Source organism: Brachyhypopomus gauderio, unplaced genomic scaffold (assembly GCF_052324685.1).
Source record: "Brachyhypopomus gauderio isolate BG-103 unplaced genomic scaffold, BGAUD_0.2 sc51, whole genome shotgun sequence".
Classification (NCBI taxonomy): Eukaryota; Metazoa; Chordata; class Actinopteri; order Gymnotiformes; family Hypopomidae; genus Brachyhypopomus; species Brachyhypopomus gauderio.
The window spans coordinates 608466-632500 of record NW_027506876.1 but is presented as its reverse complement, the minus strand read 5'-3'; the positions used below and the strand labels follow the sequence as shown (position 1 = coordinate 632500).

General features: G+C 47.8%; 1 protein-coding gene across 5 annotated transcripts in view; it reads left to right on the top strand.

Moving 5' to 3' along the window:
• unc5db (unc-5 netrin receptor Db) overlaps positions 1-24035 on the top strand; it is a 118598-nt gene that overhangs the window by 79764 nt on the left and 14799 nt on the right. For 3 of the 5 annotated variants that reach the window (XM_076987138.1, XM_076987136.1, XM_076987139.1), the window contains exons 5-12: positions 2230-2410; positions 5424-5591; positions 8305-8469; positions 9334-9366; positions 11033-11218; positions 14700-15023; positions 18931-19015; positions 23419-23590. In XM_076987138.1, the coding sequence (XP_076843253.1) occupies positions 2230-2410; positions 5424-5591; positions 8305-8469; positions 9334-9366; positions 11033-11218; positions 14700-15023; positions 18931-19015; positions 23419-23590 (1314 nt within the window). The remainder of the gene's footprint in view (positions 1-2229; positions 2411-5423; positions 5592-8304; positions 8470-9333; positions 9367-11032; positions 11219-14699; positions 15024-18930; positions 19016-23418; positions 23591-24035) is intronic. The other 2 variants (XM_076987140.1, XM_076987137.1) reach the window with 1 other exon arrangement.

Genomic DNA, 24035 nt, shown 5'->3' with positions numbered 1-24035 from the left:
ACACACACCACTATGTGTTAATTAGTTATGATCACTTTCTCTTTCTCACACACACACAAACACACACACACGTCTATGTGTTAATTAGATACAATCTCTCTGTCTGTCTTAAACACATGCACAAATGAGCACATGCACTCAGACCAGCGTTTTTAACTCTCTTCCTCTTCTACATCAGGTGAAATCATTAGCATGGCTGAGGGTGTGTTTGCTGCCATGTTTGCTAATGAGAGATCATATTTCCCAACGATTCAAAACCCACTTGGCTCAGCCTTAGTTGAAGATATTAGTCTGATATTTGGCTGATTACATGGATGGAGCGTGTTGTGTTTGGTTAATAGGTCGAAAATTGGGATTTCAACTAGTTTTCACAATTGAAAATGTGCAGTCTGCCTCGTCAGTGAAGCATGTTAACGCTGCATAGAATTCAGCTGTTCTCAAGGCATTGTACAGTCAACATCGATTTCACGTTATGCTGCTGACAAATAAGATATTTTTCTGGTTAATAGTTTGATTCAGAAACAGTAAAGTGTCCAGGAATATATGGCTAAACCAATAACTGCACACACTGACATGTAAATCAAAGTGACAGACGCTCTCCTCGAACCCCACGTGGCTCCGTGAGAGAGAACGTGCAACGAGACGCCACGTGCGTCTCACACGTTGAACGTGAGGCGACGCATGGGTCCTCGTGATTAATCCTAGCACCTGTGCCATTAAAAAGTTGACGAGGGGTGAAAGGGGAGGCGGAGCGAGGTGGAGGGAGGCGGAGCGAAGTGGAGGGAGGCGGAGCGATCCAGAGCGAGGTGGAGGGAGGCGGAGCGATCCACAGCGAGGCGGAGCGAGGTGGAGGAGCGGAAACGGACCTCGCGGGGAGCATGAGAGCATCAGCTCTGTCACGCTGGCCACACTCTAATTGAAACAAATGTGCCAATTAGGCCAGTGGCTCCTCTGCCATGGCTAATCTGAATTTGACCCCCACCAGTTCCCCCCTCCATCACACTCCTGTATTTCTCTCTTTTTTCTCTCATCACGTGCGGCCTTCTCTTTGTCTCTCCTTCTTCTCTCATCTCTCTCTCCCTTTCTCTCTTTTCTCTTTCTCTTCTCTCTCTCTCCTTTTATCTCTCTCCCTTTCTCTCTCATCTCTCTCTCCTCTCTTTCTCTCTCTCCCTTTCTGTCTCTCCTCTCTCTCCATCCATCCCTTTGCCCTCGCTGTCTCCTCTCTCCTCCCTCATGCATCTTTTCATCATTAGCTGAGAGAGAGAATGATGGAGAGAATGGCAGAGAGAGAGAGAGAGAGAGAGGATGAGGGCAGCTCCAGCGTTTGAGGAGTGTGAGAGAAGCTCAGCGGGAGCTCCTTCCTTCACGCTGCGTTAATCGCCTCTTCTAACTCCCAAATTTCCCCAGATGGAACGTCGGTGAATGCACAAAAAGCTGACATACAGCTTCAGCAGTCTGTGTCCACCTCACGTGGCCTTTTCTTAAATTCACTTTATTAATTAGTCCATTCCCTGCTCTGAGCTCAACAAAGGCTTTTCTCCCAGGTCACGTCTGCACCCAGATGCGTAATGACGGTGGTGGTGATTTCAGAGCGCAGCGTCTAACCTGTCTCCTTTGGCAACGCTCAACATTTGGATCGAAAAAGCAAAACTGAAGTGACATCAGCATTATTTATTTACTTTATGCAAATCCAATGTGTACACGTACACATTTATCGGCCTGAGACTCTATTAGGAAATGACTTCATGGCCCTCTGCAGGAAGTGGGCGGACCTCTGCGGGCTCCTGAGCTGAGACGCAAAATGCAGGAAACTAAAGAGCATGTGATTAAAATGCTGGGCCCTACCAGACAAGCTAAACAGAGGCCATGCCACGGCTGACAGAGCCTTCTTCTGTGGGGGGGGTGTTGCAATTGTTTGGCTCATAGCGCATGACCTGCACATCCACATGGATGCATTGAGTGTGTGTGTGTGTGTGTGCACGCGTGTGTGTGTGTGTGTGTGTGTGTGTGTGTGTGTGTCTGTGTGTCTGTGTGTGTGTGTGTCTGTGTGTCTGTGTGTGTGTGTGTCTGTGTGTGTGTGTGTGTGCGTGTGTGTGCGTGTGTGTGACATCACCAGGAGCTGCCATTTGTAAAGGCAAGCATAGTTCTTTATTTCCAAGGCTCATCTGTGCAGTGAGGTGAATAATACTGTGTTGATTCACTTTGCATGTGTCTGCCTATGAATGACAGGTGGAGTGGTTAAAAAACGACGAACTGGTAAGTTCTCTCCAAGATGACAACATGGTGACCCGGGCCGACCACAACCTCATTGTCAGCGAAGCTCGACTCTCCGACTCAGCAAACTACACCTGCCTGGCCAGCAACATCGTGGCTAAGAGACGCAGCGCTACGGCAACCGTGATTGTCTTCGGTAAGGTTGGCGTATGGCACGCTGTAATGGTCCCAGATCAGCTGTTCCCAGATCAGCCCGTGCTCACTCTCCACAGACACTTTCACAGGGTACCGCTGCACCAGTGTCAGCGACGAAGCACATAGCACATTCATCTCGCAAGGCTCTGACAAAGGTGTTTGGTGTTGCTACTGAACTCGTAAAATCCTGCTAGTAACATAGATGCAATCAAAACAAAAAGCATCTCAGTACCTCAGTCCCGTGTTCTGTAATTTGCAACCAAAAATGTCAACATGGTCCAGCTGTGCTTAACCAATCAGAAAGCGTGAGGAAACCTGCTCTGTCACATGCGTCACATGTGCCCTTAGCACGCACATCTACAGAGGGATGCTCTGAAGACCACAGTGGGGATGAAGGTCAGGGGGTGATGGGAGGGGGGTTTAAGTACCCTGGTGGACAAGACTGGTGGAGGTTGGCAAGGACAAGTGAAATCGATTACAGCTTTTTGAAGCTCCTGATCTCAAAGCGAGAATCACTTGCCACTCACCACAAGTGTGAGTGAGTGAGTCAGGCCCGAATTGGGACTGAGCCTTGAACTGAAACTTCCAAAGGCACCATGTCTTTTAGAGCCCCTAGGCTCCACAGGGCCCAAATGAAGAGCTCTTTCAGCTCTCGTCTGGAAGTGATTTCCTGTTCGCTACCACATAAGGAGCCCTTCAGATGTTTTATTTGGCCATTGAAGGTGCGCTTCAGTGGCCACAGTACTAAAGCTGTGTAGAGGAGTTTTGGTATTGTACTGACACACTCCTTCCCCATTTACTTACAAACAGTGTGGGCAATGGTTTAATTCATGTAAAATGTAATACATCTATCCAGCCCCGAATTACAATAAAGAATGTTTTTTGGAAAGAGACATTTCTACGTAACCCAGCATAAATGAGAATATTTATGAGAATATGTGTGACCAACATTATAATGTTATTTAATACAGACTTCTCACAGCTTTACCACTTGACGAGTCTTAAAGATGAGCAGCAGTTTGGCCAGTAGCTTTTTGTTAGCGACCTACAGCCAGTAGCTTTTAGTTAGCGACCTACAGCCAGTAGCTTGTTGTTAGCGACCTACAGCCAGTAGCTTTGTGTTAGCGACCTACAGCCAGTAGCTTTGTGTTAGCGACCTACAGTAGGTTATTTTCTTTATTAGTGAGTACTTAAGCACTGAATCACATAATGCTGCCTGAGGTAACACAGGACCGATTATCATAACATAAGCCATTGAGTTACATGTTGTCACTGCCTTGTTCTGGACTCCTCCCAAGTCTCATCATTATTATTATTCTGTGTGTGTGAGTGTGTCTTGTTAGTCAGTTTTGTGTTGCACCTGTCTGTTGTTAGCTTCCTCGTTAGTGTATGTATGGAAGGTCCTGTCATGTCAGTCAGCATTTGACCCCACGTTGTACACACTTAACCTTTGTAACCTGTGCTGTAGCCCTGTGATAGCACTTGACCCATTAACTGTGTTTTGTCTTGCTGGTGTAGTGTCGTTCTTATTGTTTTGCTTTTGGTTTGCGGGAATAAATGTCTGTTGTGCAAATGATGACTGACCTTACCATCCTGCCTCTGCCTCCTTGTTACACACATTATTCTGGATTCGGAACTGTAACGAGGCAGTACACACCATACTGTAAATAAGAGAGAGAGAGGTTTCTCCAAACCTACCTAGTCCACCAGCTTCGCTCGGCCCCACTCCAACTGCCCGCCAACACACCTCTACCTTGTGCATGAACAGGGCACGCCACCACTGACCAATCAAAAGCCACCGCATATTGTTATCGCCCTCACCACAGAACAACAATAAGGCCCCACTGCCACGGGAACTCACAGCTGGTGGTAGGACAGAGATTTACAGTCCTGAATAACAACGAACCATCTGTGCTGGGACCGTGTGCCTTAAGGAGTTCCAAGAGGACCCGTTGTGACATGACCAGTTTGATCTCTGTGAGACCACAGATGCGCTCAGCAGTGGGGGTAGACGACAACGAGACTTCATAGACCAGAGTTTGGCCTACAGCTGAATGCCTATTGGCTATTTAATCGCATGCTAATTTGGCCACATTGGCTTCCATTCAGCCGAAGCAATTCCGAGCAAGAGGTTCTCTAACCATTATGTCTGCTGTAGTCTGAGCCCCATATCCTGTTCTGTATAAGAACTGTAGAACGGTGTGGAGGAGCATCGCAGGTTTTTGATTTCCCTCTGTGGAAGCAGCAACAGTCTTAAACATGAATGATATTACACAGAGACTCAATTACAGCATGGCGTTAAAAATCAATGTCTTTATATGCAGGGAGGCGTTATGCCTCTCTATCTTAATCTCATTTAACCGAACGCTGCTTATTAATAATTCATTCAGCACAGTGCTTAAAGTCCTGGAGCTCCGACGTGCCACTACCAGCAGCCTTGTGCTGGGCTACGTCTGCGTTGCGGTGTTATCAACGCCGTATCCGAGAGGACATAGCGTTACCGCGGGCACAGCCACAGCTCGACAGCGTTGCTGGCGTGACTCCCACGCTGGCCTGTGGGTGCGCCAAGCGACGTGACCGTCCCTGCGGCCTCTCGGTGGGGAAGGGGGAGCTCTTCCAGCGCTTCGGGGCCGTCCGAGGAGGGGGCAGATCGTTACTGTGGAGGAGAAACAGTGTGGACCCGGCAAAGGACACTTTCACTGTTTGCCTTTCGATTCTTTGACATGTTCATCAGTTTAAAACCAATTTCTCTCTCACGCTTTCTCTCGCTCTGTCATATTATCACTCTGTGTCTTATCTCGTCAGTCAAAAGCCAGACAAAAGTAAAAATAAAGCTAATTAACAGCAGCAATAACTGTAAAGGTCAGACATCACCTGTGGTTGTCCCTGGTAACATCATGATCCGTCTCTTGCATAAGGCACCACAAACACAGAGCAAGAGATCGAGAGAAGACAATGAAAGTTAAAATCTAAAATATCTAAAATGGCTGTTCTTGTGGCCCACGCCTCTCTAGTGAACGGAGGGTGGTCCCTGTGGACGGAGTGGTCTCCCTGCAGCGTGGACTGTGGCAGGGGGATCCAGAAGCGCTCCCGCACCTGCACCAACCCGGCCCCTCTGAACGGTGGGGCCTTCTGTGAGGGGATGTCTGTGCAGAAGAGCTCCTGCAGTGCCCTCTGTCCCGGTCAGTGCTCTTACGTCATCACACGCCTTCACGTCAGTGTCAGCACACGCCTTCACGTTAGTTTCAGCACACGCCTTCACATTAGTGTCATCACATGCCTTCACGTTAGTGTCATCACACGCCTTCACGTTGGTGTCATCACACGCCTTCACGTTGGTGTCATCACACGCCTTCAAGTCAGTGTCATTACACATCTTCACGTTAGTGTCATCACACGCCTTCACGTTAGTTTCAGCACATGCCTTCACGTTAGTGTCATCACATGCCTTCACGTTAGTGTCAGCACACGCCTTCACGTTAGTGTCATCACACGCCTTCACGTTAGTGTCATCACACGCCTTCACGTTAGTTTCAGCACATGCCTTCACGTTAGTGTCATCACACGCCTTCACGTTAGTGTCATCACACGCCTTCACGTTACTGTCATCACACACCTTCACGTTGGTGTCATCACACGCCTTCAAGTCAGTGTCATTACACATCTTCACGTTAGTGTCATCACACGTCTTCACGTTAGTGTCATCACACACCTTCACTTTAGTCATTACACGCCTTCACATCAATGTCATTATTCACTTTCATGTGTCATTACACACTTTCACAACAGCATCATTACATACCTTCATGCTGTTAATTGTAACTTTCAGTCCTATGCATTTGGTAACCAACGTCAACCTTGCCCCAAACCTTAACCTTAACTATTCATTCATTGCTCATTATACTGTCCAGCCTAATGGCCTTCATAAAATTGTAAAAGCTGTGTGATCACGTGGATTGCACCCAGAGTGAATTTTTACTCATAAGTAGGCCTGTGACTGAAGGCATAGAGTGTCCTTGCATCGATAACATGACCAGCGTTGAATGAAAACTAATCTCACCACACTGAGCATCCCGTACTTCACCCCGAGGCCAGAGGAGGGAATTGTCATCCAATGAGCCGCTTGTGCCTGCCTGTTCCGTCAGTCCGTTCGTAAACGAGTTTGTAAAGTTGCGCGCGATTGGGCTAAATTGCAGCCTCTTCCCACTAGGCGACGGTCCTGGCCGTGACCCACTTCTCCGGGTTCTTCCTTCTTTTTTTTAAATAATCACCTTGCACACCAGCACAGCACAGCGCTGCGAGGTAATAACCTGCTGATTTAATTGCTTCGGCTCTCTCAGGGAAAGCAGCTCGGAACACATATTTATATATGTGCCGCTTCGTCTGTGCGAGGCACACGTCCCATATTTGAATTGTTAACCATTTAAAACACGATGCTAATTTTTAAAAGAGGTAGAGTGTTTTTCAGAGTGTGTGGTTTTATTGATAGCCTTCAGCCCCAGGGCCAGCACTTTTGTTAAGTTAAAAAAGATGAAAGTGCTTACGGTTTAGTTTTTTTTTCTGATGAAAGAGGCACGTTGACATATTTTTCTTGATCTCAGATGAGAGCGATGTTCTGATGTTTCAATGGTTTGTTCACTTTTCAAAATGGCCTCCGACCGCAGCCGAAACAATCTGACTGTTGACGCTCCTGGCCTTCATTAGTGTCCAGAAATCATTGAGTGGCATATTCATCAAAAACCTGGGCATGTTCCTGCTATGAGAGTGAATTATTAATTGTGTGGCTCACCATACACACAGTTTCTGTCAGTTTTGAATAGCTGAGAGGTAGTGGGAGGAAAGTCCCTAACCCTAAACCCCTGACAGCTTCAGGGTTTAAAAAACCCTCATTTCCTCATCTATTTCTATAAGTGATAAACATTTGCAATGTAATTGTGAGGAAATGGGTGTGTGTATTGCTTGTAAAATCTTATAAATGAGATAGTTACCCTATATATATAACTACATATACATACACTTTGAGTATCTTTACTAAAATTTATGCTCCAGGTAAACAAAAATATTGCCCCGTGTCTTTGCCAAAGTAATTTTATAGTCGAATACTGCATTTTTTTCGAATTCCTTCACTAAAGCTTATTAGCATGACATGTTGAGTGAGTAGCACAGCGCATGTGCACTTTACCCCCAAACCTGGGCCACGTTAGCTGTAGCACATAAACATAATTTGCATTTAGATGAGCGGGTTATGCGCCTCCAACATCCATGGAGAGGTTTAAGAATTCACAGCAGAATAACCACGAAATTGTTTCCTCCGGGACCCTCGTCTGCGTGGTGATGTGTCTTGGCAGCCGACAGCACGGGGACCGCTGAGGCTGGCGGTACCCAACGCAGCCGTACCGGCTAATCTTGGCGCCATGTTCCCTGATGCATTGATATGGTTGATGGATGGAGATTGCATCACTCTGATGTGACACCAGGGTTGCCCTCTTCGTTTGGGAGGGGGAGGGGGCTTGTGGCGAGGAGAAAAGCTATGTTAGGTCAGATTTTAGACTCAATGTTGGGTTTGGGATTAGGGCGATGGTGAGGGGCACGCACAGGCGGGATTAGTTTTCATATTTCAGGCTGACCTTCTCTCCATAAAACACATTCAAAGCCCGCTATGCGTCAGTGTTGCCTTAAATTGCACCCAGTGGGACACATTTGCCCTGAAAATACTTGTTTGGCTTGGCAGACACATTTATTCAGCTGATATCATCACACGCAAATTGAACACACAGCCTCGTGAGACACTGCATCTTCAAACAAGGCTGTTTTAGAATGTTGATTTATTTTGGCGTTGGGGAGGTTAACGTGCCGTTGTTTTCCCGATACTAAACGAACACGAACATCCCGCAGTGGACGGCGGTTGGGAGGAGTGGGGTGAGTGGACGTTGTGCAACGCTCAGTGCGAGAGGCGGAGACAGAGGGACTGCAACGCCCCGCCCCCCCGCCACCGGGGCCGGGCGTGTGACGGCGATGCCAACGCCACGGAGAACTGCACAGGCGACATGTGCACGCATGGTAAGGCCGGTCCGCTGATCTTCATCACGTCGTCGTCATTTCCGTCACCACCACGACCGTCATCCTCATGATACAGGCCTTTGTTACCACTGACCGCCGCTTACACTAATGCCACCATGTCCACCGGTTTGTTCTGCACTGTAGTCAACACATTCATCATTGCCATCATGACAACAGATTAGGCCGTGTCAGAAATACCTCCCTCAATAGTCCCTCTGTGAAAGCTACAACCTAAAGTATTAAAGGTTGCGGGTGGCGTTGTTTTAAAACCGGAGTGTGAGACATTATCAGTATAACACAGTGTAATAGTCGGCTGTATACGGCAGATACAGGCAGGCAACAGGGATTCTGTTTCCATTTCAGTGTGGATTAGACAGGGGCAAATCTGCCTGGGATTTGACAAAAGCCATGTCTGGCATCACCTGCTGCCATCGCGGGCCTTGTTTGGTGTGGCAGAGCGGGCCGGATTAGGCCAGTCCAGATCGCGGGGAGACAGCGGCGCTGCTCCACGCAACCGTGCGGGCGCCGTGGCTGAGACGCCGACGCTAAGCGTCTCTCATCACTTCTTCTCCTCAGGGGTGGTTATGAGAGCTTCTCCTTCAGACTTCTCCTTCTGTGACTGAAGGAGAGAACCAAAGCCTAGTTTAAGCTTCTCAGAGCCATCTGTCAGTACGTCCCCATGGTAACGATGCCATGCATCATTATCTCCAGCTGATGTTGGCATAGCCAGCAGTTGGACTTCACCGCATGATCTGAATCACAGATTGCTTTAGATAACTGATACGGGGGTGCTCTCTAATTCTCTCTCTCTCTCTCTCTCTCTCTCTCTCTCTCTCTCTCTCTCTCTCCTCTCTTTCTCTGCAGATGGGAAGATGCTGCATGATGTTAAGCCCCAGAGTGAGTCTATTTTTCTCCATATTTCATATATCTGATTCTTTTCCAGAATCAGAAAAATAATATCTTCTGCTGTGAGAACTGTACTCAAAAATAAAAAACTAGTCCTGAGGTTGGATTTACTAGATTTTACAGTTTTAGGCCTGAATGGCTTATGGAGGAAGGTCCAGGGATTTTGCCTTTTATATCGTGTACATACCAATTACTCTGGCTTAGGGACGTGGCTGTGTGTCAACACAGTTACTGACATGATCCCTACATTCGGGCTCTAGTTTTCACTATTTCTTTCTTTCCGAAAACACCTCAGCAATTAAATCTGACAGGGCACGTTTAACGTTCTGTAGCCACAGGCTGTTACAGACATTTGATCAGTCCAACTGCCATAACCAGCACCTGAACGTGTGTGAGACACTTTGCTTTCCTCAGACCTCACTCTTCCAAAAGAAACCATGCTGTGCTTAGGATTAGGAAACCTCTGCTTAGCATCCTCATTCACATCAGTCACAATCCGACGCTCGATTCAGCCAGTGGAGGGAGGACTTCGTACTACACCCACGCCTGCCTGCTACGCCCATCCCATGCATTCCTCCATCCATTGTTGTAGCATTGTGGTTATCGGGTCTCTCGGTCTTTGGTAACGGGAATCCCCCCATTCCCCATGACTCCAGCTATTTGCATTTCGGCGCGTGGGGGAGTGCCACTTATGATGTATTTCCCCCCGCTCAGATTAGTCAGTGTGAGTGATGGGCTATGGCATGTGAGCCCGTACTATATTTAGTTGAGGTAATGGGGCACAATTACTGCCCATTAGCTCACTTAAGCAACCGCGGCATGTCTTCACATTCTCCCATGTGTTTTGCATTAACCCTACAAATCACCTCTTGGCACATTATAAAACACCCGGCACCAGGTGCGTTCCCCAGGTCGGGAAATATCATTTTAAATGTCATTACCATTACAAGGCAGAGGCACCACCAATGCCGAAGCTCTCGGTATCTGGAAAATGGCAAAAAAAGCCCCAAAAACGGATGTTGACTGATGGGCGTCTTGTCACTCCGTGCAGCCCGAGCCAGTTTCCAACAGGACGGGCTAATAAGACCCATGACTGAACACTGCTGCAAAATCAGCGCATCAGGACCATTTAAATACAGCGGGCTGGGATGTAGGAGCGGTTACCCTTTGTTTCCCAGACGACTTGGGCCCTGCCCTCTTCGTCCTCTGCAAACTGGCAGAGTTCAGGCGTGGCGGAGGTGTAGCGGGCCGTGGGCAGCCGGGCTGGCCGAGCAGATGCAGCCTGGCGCGGGGCGTGGTGGCGTACCGCTGCGCTGCTGATTAATGCTGCGAGAGTGGCGGAATTCGCACCTCCCAGGCCGCGGGACCGTGCCAAGCATGTCTTTATACTCTGCTAAACACGCGCATATTGCACCTGCTCCGTTTGCACAGGTGTCGGAAAGATTTGCCAGGACGGCCACGAGCCGGAAGCAGGACGGCTGTTTGCAGCTCCAGTTTGGAGCCCGTAACCCTCGTCTGCTGTTGGTTTACCTCAGCCAGTCCGGCTTATTTTTTAACAACACAAAGGTGGTAAATGGCTGACTCGTGTAGGTACAGTGACTATAACTGCTTATTTATTGCCAATGTAAATCAACACTGTGGCACTGTGCTTCCGCAGGTATGGGAGGCTCCAACGACGTGGCGCTGTACTCGGGCCTGGCAGCAGGGGTCATCGCCGTGGCAGCCCTGGTCATATCTGTAACGCTGTACCGCAGGAGTCAGAGTGAGTACGGCGTGGACGTCATCGACTCCTCCGCTCTCGCGGGGGGCTTCCAGACCTTCAACTTCAAGACCACCAGACAAGGTGAGACAGGACAGTTGCTGAAAACACCCGATGGGAACTGAGTGACTGATTTTTGTCTTTATTTGTTAGCCATTTCTGCTGAAAACATATACAGAATGTTTGTCCTGATTTGAAATGTGTCCGTGTGCTTCCTGTGCTGAAGTTCATCCTGGGTTTCCGGTTCTGGCTCCGTTGTCACTCTGAGCTTCTTTTATATGCCACAGACACACTTCCGTCTCCACCAGACATAGGCTCACGATTTACTCAAAGACTCATCTCACAGGTTTCACTGGCACAGCCTTTCTGACACCATCGCCTCAATCAATCCTTCAGCGAACATCTCAGACCCGACCACACCCTCCGTCCCCCAAAAGCTACGACTCGTAAATGTGACGCTGAATATCGATTTCCTCCTCTTTAAGTGTGAGGCTGTGAATCTCGTGACAGCAGCTGATGGGACTCCGGGGCTGACAGGCTCGTAGCACGGACGCTGACGCCACCTGCAATCCCCACCCCTCCCCCGAGTACACTGCAGCACGCCGGCGACGGACCACCCATGAGCTCCCTGCGGTCTAGAGAGACATGCCTCAGCTCCGCCCCCTGCACCGCCTCCAGCTCCGCCCCTCATCCCCACCCCCAAATGCATACACAAGCAAGCAGATGCAGGCATGCACTGTGTGGCCTCAATTAGGCAGAACTGCCTATCAGTCTTGTTTAAAAAGACCAGCAATCCCAGTCTTCTTGCTCAAATTCCTTGCTGGTGACTGCAAGGGACCAGTGTCATTACTGCCTATTAGACCACTGTCATTGTCACATATTGGACCGGTGTCTGAACTGTCTACCCCATCACTGTCACGTCCAGCATTTCACATCAGTGCCATTACAGCCTCTGGGACCCCTGACATTCCCACCTATCGGTTTTTTCCATTACCGAGCTTCCCAGACTGCACCTCTTCCTCAGGGAGGGTGGTGGGAGTTGGTCCACTGCTGCAGTGTCATTTAAAGTGTGTGAGAATGGAAAAATCGAGCATCTCTGTTAGTGTTTGGAGTAAACAGCGATGGAGAAGGTTTTAATTCTCTACACGTTGCCGTCGCACCAGGGTTCACTTCCTGCGGTGGTAATACTGTCTAGAAATGAACACTGTGGAAATACTATACTATACTACCGTTGCCAAATGAACCCTTATTGCATTAATGCTGATGTTTACGCCATGCGTTTGTGAAAGTACAGAATGCAAATGTAATTTTTCAGACTCAAGGCAATTGGCACTCTGGTTCTGTCCTCAGTTAATGATGATTCACAATTGAAAACGCAGCACACAAAGACTTGATGTGTGCCCTGAATACTGAATAATCTGACATCCTTCAGGTTTAATTTGAGTTTAATTTATTTATTTTTTGATGGTTTTACTAAAAAGAGCTCATTATTTCATATTAGCCAGTCTAATTGGTAACCATATACATTCCAGCACTTTCCTTATAGGGAATCAGTCACACGCCTTGCACTGCTTAATTACACAAAAATATCTCTCAAGTGCTCCACCCGATTCCTGACTTCCCACCACTATTTCCCTCATTGTCTCTCTCCTTCACTCCATCAGCACACCACCTCACACAACGTTTGGCTCATCTCCGCCATGTTGAAGTCTCGCGATACGCATCAGAGGATTTCCTAATGTTTCTCTCCTCCTGTTTCACTGTAAAGAAGTAGCGTAACAAACCTAAACATGACAGTGACATTCAAAAGTAAAGGGAAAATAGCTGTTAAGTAATTACAGATTTTTTTTCTTGAGGAACTGCCCTTGAGATCACCTCTCTGTTGGCTGTCTGCGTTCCGTCTGCATCTTAAAATGCTGTTCAGTGTTGCGGCTCTGATAGCTGGAGCCCAAGGTGTTTGTCTCGCACCTTATCCCCCACACATGTCATCTCCCCAACACTTCTCTCCCCCCCGCCATCAGACATGTTCCATGACTGCGTTTTCTGTTACGGCGGTGTGTGTCACATCCCCCGTGGTTCTGTATGGGGCTCGGAGCTTCTCTTCATTATGGCTGCAACAGTCACGATGGTATAAGGGTCAACGTCCCGTAGCACTATTGATTCAAAAGCAGAAAAAGACAGAATCTGCTGTTTACTGTATGATGATCATTTATTTATTAAGTACAGTTGTTTTCTGTTCACCTTTTCTCCTCCCAGTATTCAAACCACATGCTGAAATGTTCATAGTGCAACTAGCCTGGTCAATGCTCCATATTGCTTCTGTTGCTCATAAACTCTCTGAATACAGTAATGACTCATCACAAGCAGTTACAAATTAGATGACAAATCACCATCAAAACATCATCCAAATGAAATGCTCCAAATGATTCAATCATTGTCTAATTGTGTTAGCGTGTTTGTGAGTGTCTGTGTGTGTGTGTGTGTCTGTGTGTTTGTGTGTGTGTGTGTGTGTGTGTGTGTGTGGGTTCGTGAGTGTAGCACTTTTTGATGTGTTTGATGAACAGAAATACCCAGACCCTTGTGACAGCAATCAGCTTGCCTAGGGTAATTAACGATTTCTCCTAAAAATAAAGGGCTATTAGCTTCACGCCTGGCCTCTCTCGCTGGGTAGCAGCTGGAGTTGAAGGTCTCCGTTAGTCTGGCATGGGGAGAGGGCACACGCGTGTGGGCGGCCAGGCTGGCCAACACGTGGAGCGCGCATGCATGTGTTTGATTTTGACCGGCACAGGTTAGAGGAGGAGCTGTGGAGGGTCAACAGCACCCCCCCCCCCACGCTCACCCCACCGACACTCCCCCCCCCCCCCTCCACACCCACCAGCGTGCCTCGCCTGCCAGAGATCCCACCACCAGCAGGCACTTTTACACATTCCAAAACAAGAAGGTCACTCAGACCGAGCTGAAATGCAAGCTGCCTGCAGGGAGGGAGGGAGAGAGGGAGAGGAAGGGAGAGAGGGAGGGTGAGAAGATGAGGGATGCTGATAAAGATGAGATCTGAGTCTCAGCTAGAGGAGAAGAAACGATGGCCAATACTGTAACCGAAATGAAGAAACTAAACAACTGAAATCTACTGAAACTGTAAATACACAGTGAATGATAAAATCAATGTTAACTTTCTATATGCTCATACAAACATATACATGTTTGGTTTGGTGGATAATACCTATGCTAATGACTGTGTTTTTAAACTAAATCTGTATTCATTCAAAGTGTAGACTCTTATGAATCTGCTCATGGCATGCAGGTCTCAGGCTGAGGTATTTGTAGGGACAAATGAATGTAACTTCCTTTTGCACCTCTTTCACATTTAATCTTGCAGTCAGCACAACCACGAGTGAGTCTAGAACTCCTTTGGCATCGACAGTGTCACTTTTCAGTCCAGGGTCAAGAGCTTCGTGCTCCATCGAGGTCTCATTCTCTGGCATCCTGTAACATAATTCTCCACCTTGGCCGCGCCCGTCACCCGCAAACCGTAACCGGGCCGTGGGCCGTGCCTTCGTCTCCCCAGGCAACCCTCTGCTTCTGACGTCGTCCCTGCAGCCGGAGCTGAGCGTGGGCCGCGTCTATGCGGGCCCCGTCTGTTTCCAGGATCCCGCCAACAAGGAGCCGTTCGAGACGCTTCACGACCCCGAGGTCAAAGGCCTGGGCTTCTTCACCGCTCCTCCAGGCATGGCCGACCGCGCCGAGCTCAACGCGGCCCGTGGAGGCACTACCCAGGGCCTCGGGGCCGCCACACTGCCCACCAACGGCCCTCTACCGGCCCGCCGGACCCAGCTGAGGAGCAGCGGCATGTTGGGGCACACGGGGGGACGCCTAGTCATGCCCAACACAGGTGGGTCGCAGGACAAAGTCTGGAGATCAAGGAAGCCTTTGTGCTCTTCTATGACCACTGTGGGCAGGCCTAAAAAAATAGGAATCTCAGAAAGATTATCATCTTTGGTGAATAACAATATGGTGATTGTTATTCGAGGGTTTTTGTAGGCAACTGTGCCACATATTGCAGTATTTGCTTAGTCTGCAGGTTAACAACTCCAATATTGCTCTGACTCACTTCACCGCTTTTTTGTGGTGATCTTACAGTTCTCTAGATACAATTTATATTTGGGAAACAGAGGCAAAGTTTATGGTTTCTTAGAGTTGAACTGAGTTTTACTGCAGGGCTGATGCAGCGTTCACTCACTCATGCTGTATCAACCGGCTTAAAATGTCTCCAGACTTTTCGTTTTTTGACTGGCAGTCACCATTTGCGCATGTGAGGAGACGATGGAGTTAACGATCGTTAACACGAACCCACTGCAGACTGTGTGACACAGCATGTTTGGTTCAGCAGCGGAGATGTGACGAGCACACAGCAGATGCTTTGAAACGATCAGTGTTTTCATTGGCTAACATGGCTGTTTTCGCTGGCGGTAGCACCATGCTAATACGTGACAACAGTTTTCTTGGCTTACTCTCAGGTCTTTACACCTTTTAGCTCAGGTGCTTTTCTCCCAGGTCTGACGACAGGGGAAAGATTTGGACAGCTTGGAGAGAAAAAGGACAGGGGAAGTAGAGGCTGAGTGGCTATTTCAGGCTATCGACCAATGACAGCAACGTTCATCCATGTGTATGTATACTATCAGGGCCCCACACTGACCAGTACAAAGTTATTCATCAGCATCTGGGACGTGAAGGACATCGATACCTCCGTCACTGCTGGGATCTCCAGCACGGGTGTACAAGAAGGTGAAGCTGATATTCGCTAGAGCAATGTTACAGAGCGGGTGGGAAGAAGAAATTGGGAAGAGTGTGTACGTAAGATGGCGGTGCAGATAGGGTAGTCTAGAGGAGCGCTGAGGGTGAATGAAAGGCATAATGCAGGAGTGGTAGGGAGCAGCAGAGGGTAAACTGAAGAGCTTAGGGAAAGTCATTTATGAATGTAGGAACGTTTGGTAGTTTGCAGAAAAAGAAACAAGGCGTAATGAAGTCAAGGCAGCATGTAGAAATAGGGAGACTCATTCAGAAGTTAAGTGGAAGAGGGGACATGCTAGGGCAGCATTCTTTAGAAATCTCTTTAATTGTGTGAAGACCTTATTTAGTAAGGAGTCATCCGGGAGATTAAAAGTTGGACAAAAGGAATTAGTTTGTACTGATAGGGATAAGGCATAGGAGATGGATTTGACAGCAGACATTCCACCAGTGGGTGACATAGAGAGGCCAATGTGAGACCACCGAAGTGGAGTGAGTTCAAGATGCTGTGCTTTGTGCAAAGGGAGGTTCTGCAGCAGGGCCTGTCTCATATCAGAGGGACACAAATGCACCTGAGGTCTTGAGGTATTTTATGTCAGCTGATGGCTGTTGTTCGGAAGTTAGCGCATACGTGGATGACTCGAAAACACTGACAACTGCTGCGTAGTGTCCCTGGGAGATGCTATAAAAGAGAAATGGTAATCTTAGGTGGGCAAGAATGAAGGTTAAACCAGCATTTCAGCTGTGAAAGGAAAAGCTAGGTGAGAGTGTGGGTAGATGGTACAGTGCTGCATTAAACGATAAAGAACTAGCTGTGGGGCTAAAGGCAGAATTGGTGAAAGCTATTAACAGCATTAAGAGATGATGTTTAGCAGGGAAACCGTCTCCAGCTGGCTAGCTGCCTCGCATCTGATGGTTTGTGTTTTTGCAGTTACAATTGCAATTAGAAGTAGAGAGGCAGCAGAGGATTATGGGTCAGGCTGTGAGGGGCTGTGGTGAGTGGCGGGGTATAGGAGAGGATCTAGAGCCACTACGGACTGAAGCTGAGTTGAGGAACTGTGAATCATAAGATGCTTTTGTTGTGGTCTCAGGATGTGGTGATAAAGATGGCGGCACAAACACAGGGAGGATGTGGAACATGTGGGTAGTGGTGCAGTTAGCCAAGAGCTCTTTATAAATAAGGCATGTGATTGAATTTAATATAAGGCTTCATTGCCAGAGATGTTGCATTCGCGAGAGGAAGACAGAGCATGGAATGCAACAGTAGCGTCACAAGGAACGCAAGGTCACCGGCTTTGCTGGGCAAGTGTGGAAAAGAGGAAAATTACCTGGCAGGAATTGTGGGGAATGGACGCGAGTTGCATTACATTTTTGCTTGGAGCAAGTTACGACATCCTTCCAACCCCACAAAACCTTGGCTGGCGGGTAGGTGAAGATCCAAGCTGTAAACTGTGTGCGGGGGTTGGCATATTGAAGCACATTTTATTGGCATATAAGGTTAGTTTGTTGCAGAGATGATGCACATGGAGACATAATCATGCGCTTAGCATATTAGCATGGTAATTCAATAATAAGCACTTAGAGGTTAGTGCTTCGTCTAGCAGTTATGTGAATAAAGTGGTTAGGGTTGCGCGTGAGGGTCCATCTTTTGGAGAGCAAATGCAGGCTATAAATATCAGTAGATGAGGGGAAGCTCCGGGTTGGAAATTGCTGGCAGATATAGGCACAAAACTCCAGATAGCACAGTGTTTTGCATTAGCTTTGCTGGGGCCAGACATGGTGTTGTACTCTGAAAGTAAACGGATAGTCTATTTTGTAGAGTTCACAATTCCACTGGAGGATGCGATGGATGATGCTACTGAAAGGAAGGAGCCGAGGTCTACAGACGAGGTCTACAGACGAGGTCTACAGACGAGGTCTTGCTTGTGCAGTCTGTCATAGGCTAGGGGTTGTGAAGGAGTTATCAGAAACTGCTGAAAGGGGAGGTGGGTGCTTGTGGGTGAGGAGAGCACAGACTAGCTGGGGAAATGCTCGAGAAAGTTGGGACAGCTGAAGAAATGTTCCAGTTACATGGAGGACAGAGTATGTGAGCTAGTTGTTGTGTTGTGTCATCGTATAATGTGGTAGATTCAGATGCAACCGGTGACACTTGACACTCGGCATGCATTAACGGTGCCTGTGGGGCCAGGTACGGCCTCAGCCGCTGGGTTGGCCAATAGGAATTTTATAGGTCAGGAAGTGACAGGCTGCATGGGGACAGTGAGCTTGCGTAGTGAACGCATTGGCAACCTCGGTGGGGCTGCATACCAGGGAAGACAGTTTGTGTTTACGTTTAAAGAGGTGTGGCACAGTGTGAAGGTAAACACGGAGAGAGAGGTGGGGCTAGGACACCCAACCTCACCGTTGATCCTTCGGGAGGTGTGGCGGGATAAATTCAGTGGAACACAAATGAGGGGAGGAGCCTTCCTGAAGACCTCTGTGAAGAGTTCGTGACCTTGTCACGACTGGTAGGAGGTGAGTGGGCGGGACCCTGTGTGACGCTCTAATGGACATCAAACTCAGGACATTTCACATCTGACGGAAGACGCAAGGAAAAGTACTGTTGCCTTTCGCCTTCTATCACTCTACAGACACCAAGCCAAATGCTTCAAAGATGATGCTCATGACAGCGTGCCAGTGTGTTACTTATGTCTGCTTGCACACCTCATACATTGGCGACATTTAAGCAACACCTTCTGATCACTCTGTTGCCATCACTGATGAAGATGAAACTGCGTGGCAGGTGTTAGTTTAATTAAGTCTAACAGGCACTTTGCTTAATGTTTGGAAGCAAATGACGACGCATTTATCATACAAACAATTAGACTGAGTTAGTGGGTGTGTACTGCCTGTAGGGTTCTTCCTCCAGGTTCCCAGAAGAGAATAAGAACACTGCTGGAAGCAGGATCGGCTGGGCTGGGTTCTGCAATGTGTGTGTGTGTGAGCTGACGACTCACTTGTCATTTCTGCAGGAGTCAGCCTGCTGGTGTCTCACGGAGCCATAGCCGAGGACACGTCCTGGGAAATGTACATGCTCGTGAGCCAAAGCGAGTCCAGGTGAGACCACCTCTCTTAGCTGAGCAAGAAATCGTTTTGGGGGTCGGCCACTCTCAACACAGCATTAAGAGTGATGTGGTAATGCCATAACTGTGAGCGGCCTTGTGGTCAGAAACTGATCACTGATGAACATCTAAAAGATGGTCAGCACAAAATGGACTTTGCAACAGATGGACTTTAAACTGTAACAGTCCATCTACAAGGTGTAACTAAAAGGTAGGCATGACTAATAAAGATCTGCATATGCATGTGGTTAATAAACTGTTCATTTTTATGCAGTTTCCTTTGCCTGACAGTATTCAGGATGTCATAACAGGAACATATGTGAGCAGTTTATGCACAGACTCCCTTCATAAACAAGATGGGATGTCAGTTACTCGCCAGACCATGCAGTGTACAAGGAATTATTTTAGAACTGTGCACTGCAGGCCAGTGCAAGTGGTGGTTAACACATGGGGGGTTCACACTTCACAGTGTTTACTGTTTACAGCGGTTTCTATGTATATATGCAATGTGGTGTCAGCCCAGTTACACCTGCTACCACAGAAGAATGTGTATCTCAGCATATGCTGAAATATGTCAATATATGCCATTACTGATCTCATTTTTAAGGGGTCTGACCACAAAAAGGCATGAGAGACCAGAATCCTTATGGTGCGGATAAAAATTTATTATGGGAAAAAATACAGGATCGATGCTAATACACCAGTTTCTCTTTTAAACACACACACACACACACACACACACACACACACACACACACACACACACACACACACACACACACACATGGGTCCAACATGCTCCAAATTACACCCCCTCAGTGGAAACCCACAGGCCGTTGGTACGCACCTATTGTTTACCTGCTCAGTCTCACGAGTGGAAACAAGTGTTCTCTTGGGGTTGGAGCACAACCTTCAGACGCCAGTGTTTCTGCGAGCTGCCTTCGTCATTGGCCTAAGCAACTTCAGAGTGAATACCAAGAGAACATCACTGTGTACTTGCACTGCGATCTCTTCTGTCTCTCTCCTTCGGGGGGGGGGGGGGGGGGGGGGGGTGTTAACTTATTGCCACATCCCTCTCGGGGCCTTCTGGGCATGTGCAAACCATGACCCACGCAGCTCCTCGCCTCTCCTCCTGCGGGACGGCCGACTTTCCCATACACGACGCACTTTCCACAGCAGTCCTGGCACGGCGAGGACCCTGCAGTGGTGCCCTCTCTCCTCCAGGGGGCAGCCAGGTGACGTGACCGCTCCACTCCGCTGAGCCTGAAGAAGAAGCAGGCCAGTTGGCTGTCATTGCTCACTCTGCATAGGGCTTTAAAAGGGAACGAGAAAACGGGAAAAGGAGATGGAGAGCTGTTACAGCGCGCGGCACAAAATGGAGGCTGTTCCGAGTCATTGCGCACACCGACGTAGATGAAGCTTTCAATCAGGCTAGGACACAGAACCATTACACTGCAGAAAAGTCTACACTGAGTGCAAGAAAAAGTATAGCCACTTTGAGCCATACTGCAAGGCTGTAAACACCAAACAGGCAGGTCAAGCGTTTTGTTTTTGTTTATTGGTTTTTTTGTGGTTCTTTGTCTGTTTTTTTTGTGTAATAGTAAGTCCAGTAAGTATCCATCTCCATCTCTGCCATTGGAGCAATTGTGCCCTCTCCCGTCATACGTGTGAGCACCTCGCCCCTCCTCTCAGATAATCATCTGAAGCCATAGTCTGAATGGAGCCATCATTCGAAGAACTCTTTGGACAGAGGGGGGTTTACGGCGGGCAATTGAATTTTCCTTTCACTCAGCAGGACAGTGGGCATTGAACGCTCAACCCCTCAACTGTAATAGAAATCCATTCAAAACTCAACACACGATGGTGGCAGGCCATCTGAAAGGTCTCTGGGTCTTTATGAACCCCCCAAAAATAGCATGTGGATATTTTAAAGCCATCAGAAATAGCAAAGCCTTTGCTCACTTCCCAGAATCAACATTTCCCCTCATCTGTGCAGACAGTGCTCCTTAAGTCCTTAAACACTGGTCATCAGCTTAAACAGATCTTCCATTTACATGTATATATATATATATATATATATATATATATATATATATATATATATATCAGGTCCTGTACCAGAAACCAGGGAGCCTGCGGGTCCACAGAGACGTTGAGCTGTTCCCAGGACTTTTCTGGACATGGATCTTTGCTGGTGTTCCTTGAATCTGCTGGAGCTATTCTGCCAGTTTGGCTGGAGTCATTCTCCCAGTTTGACTAGATCCATTCTCCCAGTTTGGCTGGAACCATTCTCCCAGTTTGGCTGGAGTAATTCTCCCAGTTTGGCTGGAGTAATTCTCCCAGTTTGGCTGGAGTAATTCCCCCAGTTTGGCTGGAGTCATTCTCCCAGTTTGGCTGGAACCATTCACCCAGTTTGGCTGGAACCATTCACCCAGTTTGGCTGGAGTCATTCACCCAGTTTGGCTGGAACCATTCACCCAGTTTGGCTGGAGTCATTCTCCCAGTTTGGCCGTCACAGCCCCTAGTGCTGCGATTACCATGTGAACCACTGTGGTCTTCACCTTCCACATCTTCTCCAGCTCTTCTCTCAGTCTCATACTCATCAAGCTTTTAGGGCTCTTTGTTTCTGATGTTGCTGTTGCTTGGGATTGATACTTCCATTAAACAGAGATCCCATAAGAAGTAGTGCGCTCGCTAATGGATCCTGTTCATTTCTCGGTGAGGTTGCCGTGTCCCGCCGAACCCCAGAAACGCTGCATGTCTCACAGGGTTGAATCATCAGTCACTCTGAATAATGCGTCTCATTAAAGGCACGGCTAGCGCTAGCGCGACCCTCGATGGCGGTGCGGAATTGTAAGTGAAGGGGACGGGGAGGGGAAACGCTGGGTTTCTCCCAGTGTTACGGCATTCCAAACACAGGTAAATCCGTGGCCAGCGTTGGCTTCTCATTAAATACATGACTTGCTCGGATATTAAATGTAGATTCCGCGTGGGTGAAATAAATTTGGGGCGGTTCTGCTTTCTTTCAGTTCCGACGCTTTAACAGAGGGGAAAATTATGACTTAACCCTGTTTATCGCGCGTGCACTTCAGTGAATGCCGAGTGACGTTCCCCTCCTTGCACGGCACACGCTCAAGGCACGTTCACTCCGAGCGTGTTGACGAGCTCTTCTCCGCTTCTCAAATCATTACCGAGTCATTAAAATTATGACAGTTGCGTTGAATTGGGACGTTTGAAGTACCATTGAGATGCAGGAGCTCTCGCTGAGAGTGACAAGTGAGTCATGTTCGAGGTTCAAAACACCTGAAACAATTGCTGTATCCTCAATGAGGTAAAGAAATCCAACATACATGGAGCCTGAAGTAGTTAGTATGAAGTGTGCAGGCAAAGAAAAACGCTTATTGACAGATGTATTTCCTGTTCTCTCTTAAGAGATGAAGCTGAATTGCAAATAGCATTTAAACTTCAGAAACAGTGTAATCATGCATGCAGTAAAGGTAGCAGTCTGACAGTATAACACCTTAAATGAATACAGGCTTCAAGGTTCTCTCGAAGTTTGTCATGCAAAATAGTTGCTAACAAACAAGGGTCAAAGAGAGGAGAAAACAGTTTTTACCCTAAATGGAAAAAAAAATGTTATAATTGCTTAGCATCCTTTTCGCACTGCTGAAGTATTCCCTGGCTGAACAATGCATCTCCACCGACAGTAATGAGCACAACCCTTAATTTGCAGGGAACCTCGTGCACACTTGTGGCTCAGCAGTGGTGGCGGGAGCCAAGAACGCCAGGAGGTCTCCTTGTTTCTCCTCCGTCTCGAGTCGGGGTTGGAAGGGCTCTTGGTAGCTCTCTTGTTAACGGGCTTTAGTTCGGGCCGCACCGTGGCGAGGAAGAGATGGAAGGCGATGATAACCGAATGAAAATTATAAGCAAACTCCTCATGAATATGCAGCAGCGACTAAACGACTTGCTCTCGGCCTGCCCTTCGAGAATCAGCAGGTTTTCCGCGGAATTACGGCCATCTCTGCAAGGCGCGTTGCCTTTAATGATTTTAAGACCTGCTAACTTGGCAGTCGAGGGTAATTATGTGCGCAGTTCCATGCGGTCCGTGGCACAAACAGTTCCGCTAGTGCACATTTGATTGGATTTTGTGTTTGCGTTGCCTGATTGTTAAACTGCGCCAGATGGGTTGAGTGATATGAAATCGGTTCAGACTCCTAAAATGACTGTGGCACAATGAATAGAAGACATAAACAAAGTCCAGAACTAAAACGGCTTTTGTTGGCGTAGGGTTATTGCCTACTCATTTTTTAAAACATTTATTTACTTTGCGCCTGCCAGGGTGCTTGGGAAAGCACACAGTAACTTTTGTCTTCTTCTTTCCCTTCGGGCGTTCCCCAGTGCCCCGTTAGAAGAGAGACGTGAGATCTTGCTCGGTCCCGAGGTCACCTACGGCCCCCCGGGACTCAACTTGGCCTCTCCCGTCGCCATGACGATAGCCCACTGCGCCGAGGTCAGCGCGGAGAATTGGAACGTTCAGCTGAAGAGACAGACCAAGGACAACAAGTGGGAGGTAGAGCAGAGCTGACTGCACACAACTCTCCTCTCTTGACCTTGACTGCATTTGAAATTCATAACAGCGTGAACAGTGGTGCATCTATGATTTATCACCCCTGCTCTTATGCTCTCATATAGCTGCAGTTTGCCCAAGTCATGGTTCAGGGTATCTGTAATAAATGTATGTATTAATTTCTGTGTGTGTGTGTGTGTGTGTGTGTGTATGTGTATGTGTGTATATATATATAATCACACACACACAAAGTATTGACATACATATGTGTATAGCAGATGCTATATGTGTGTGTATAGCAGATGTATGAATAATACACACATACATTATGTATTGTTAAACCAGCATCTCTCAAGCCAGTTGACTGACACTCTAATAGTCCAATAGGAGGTTCTCTGCCAGTGTTGTATAAAGTATTAGTGACCCATACTTGAGTAAAAGTTCAAGT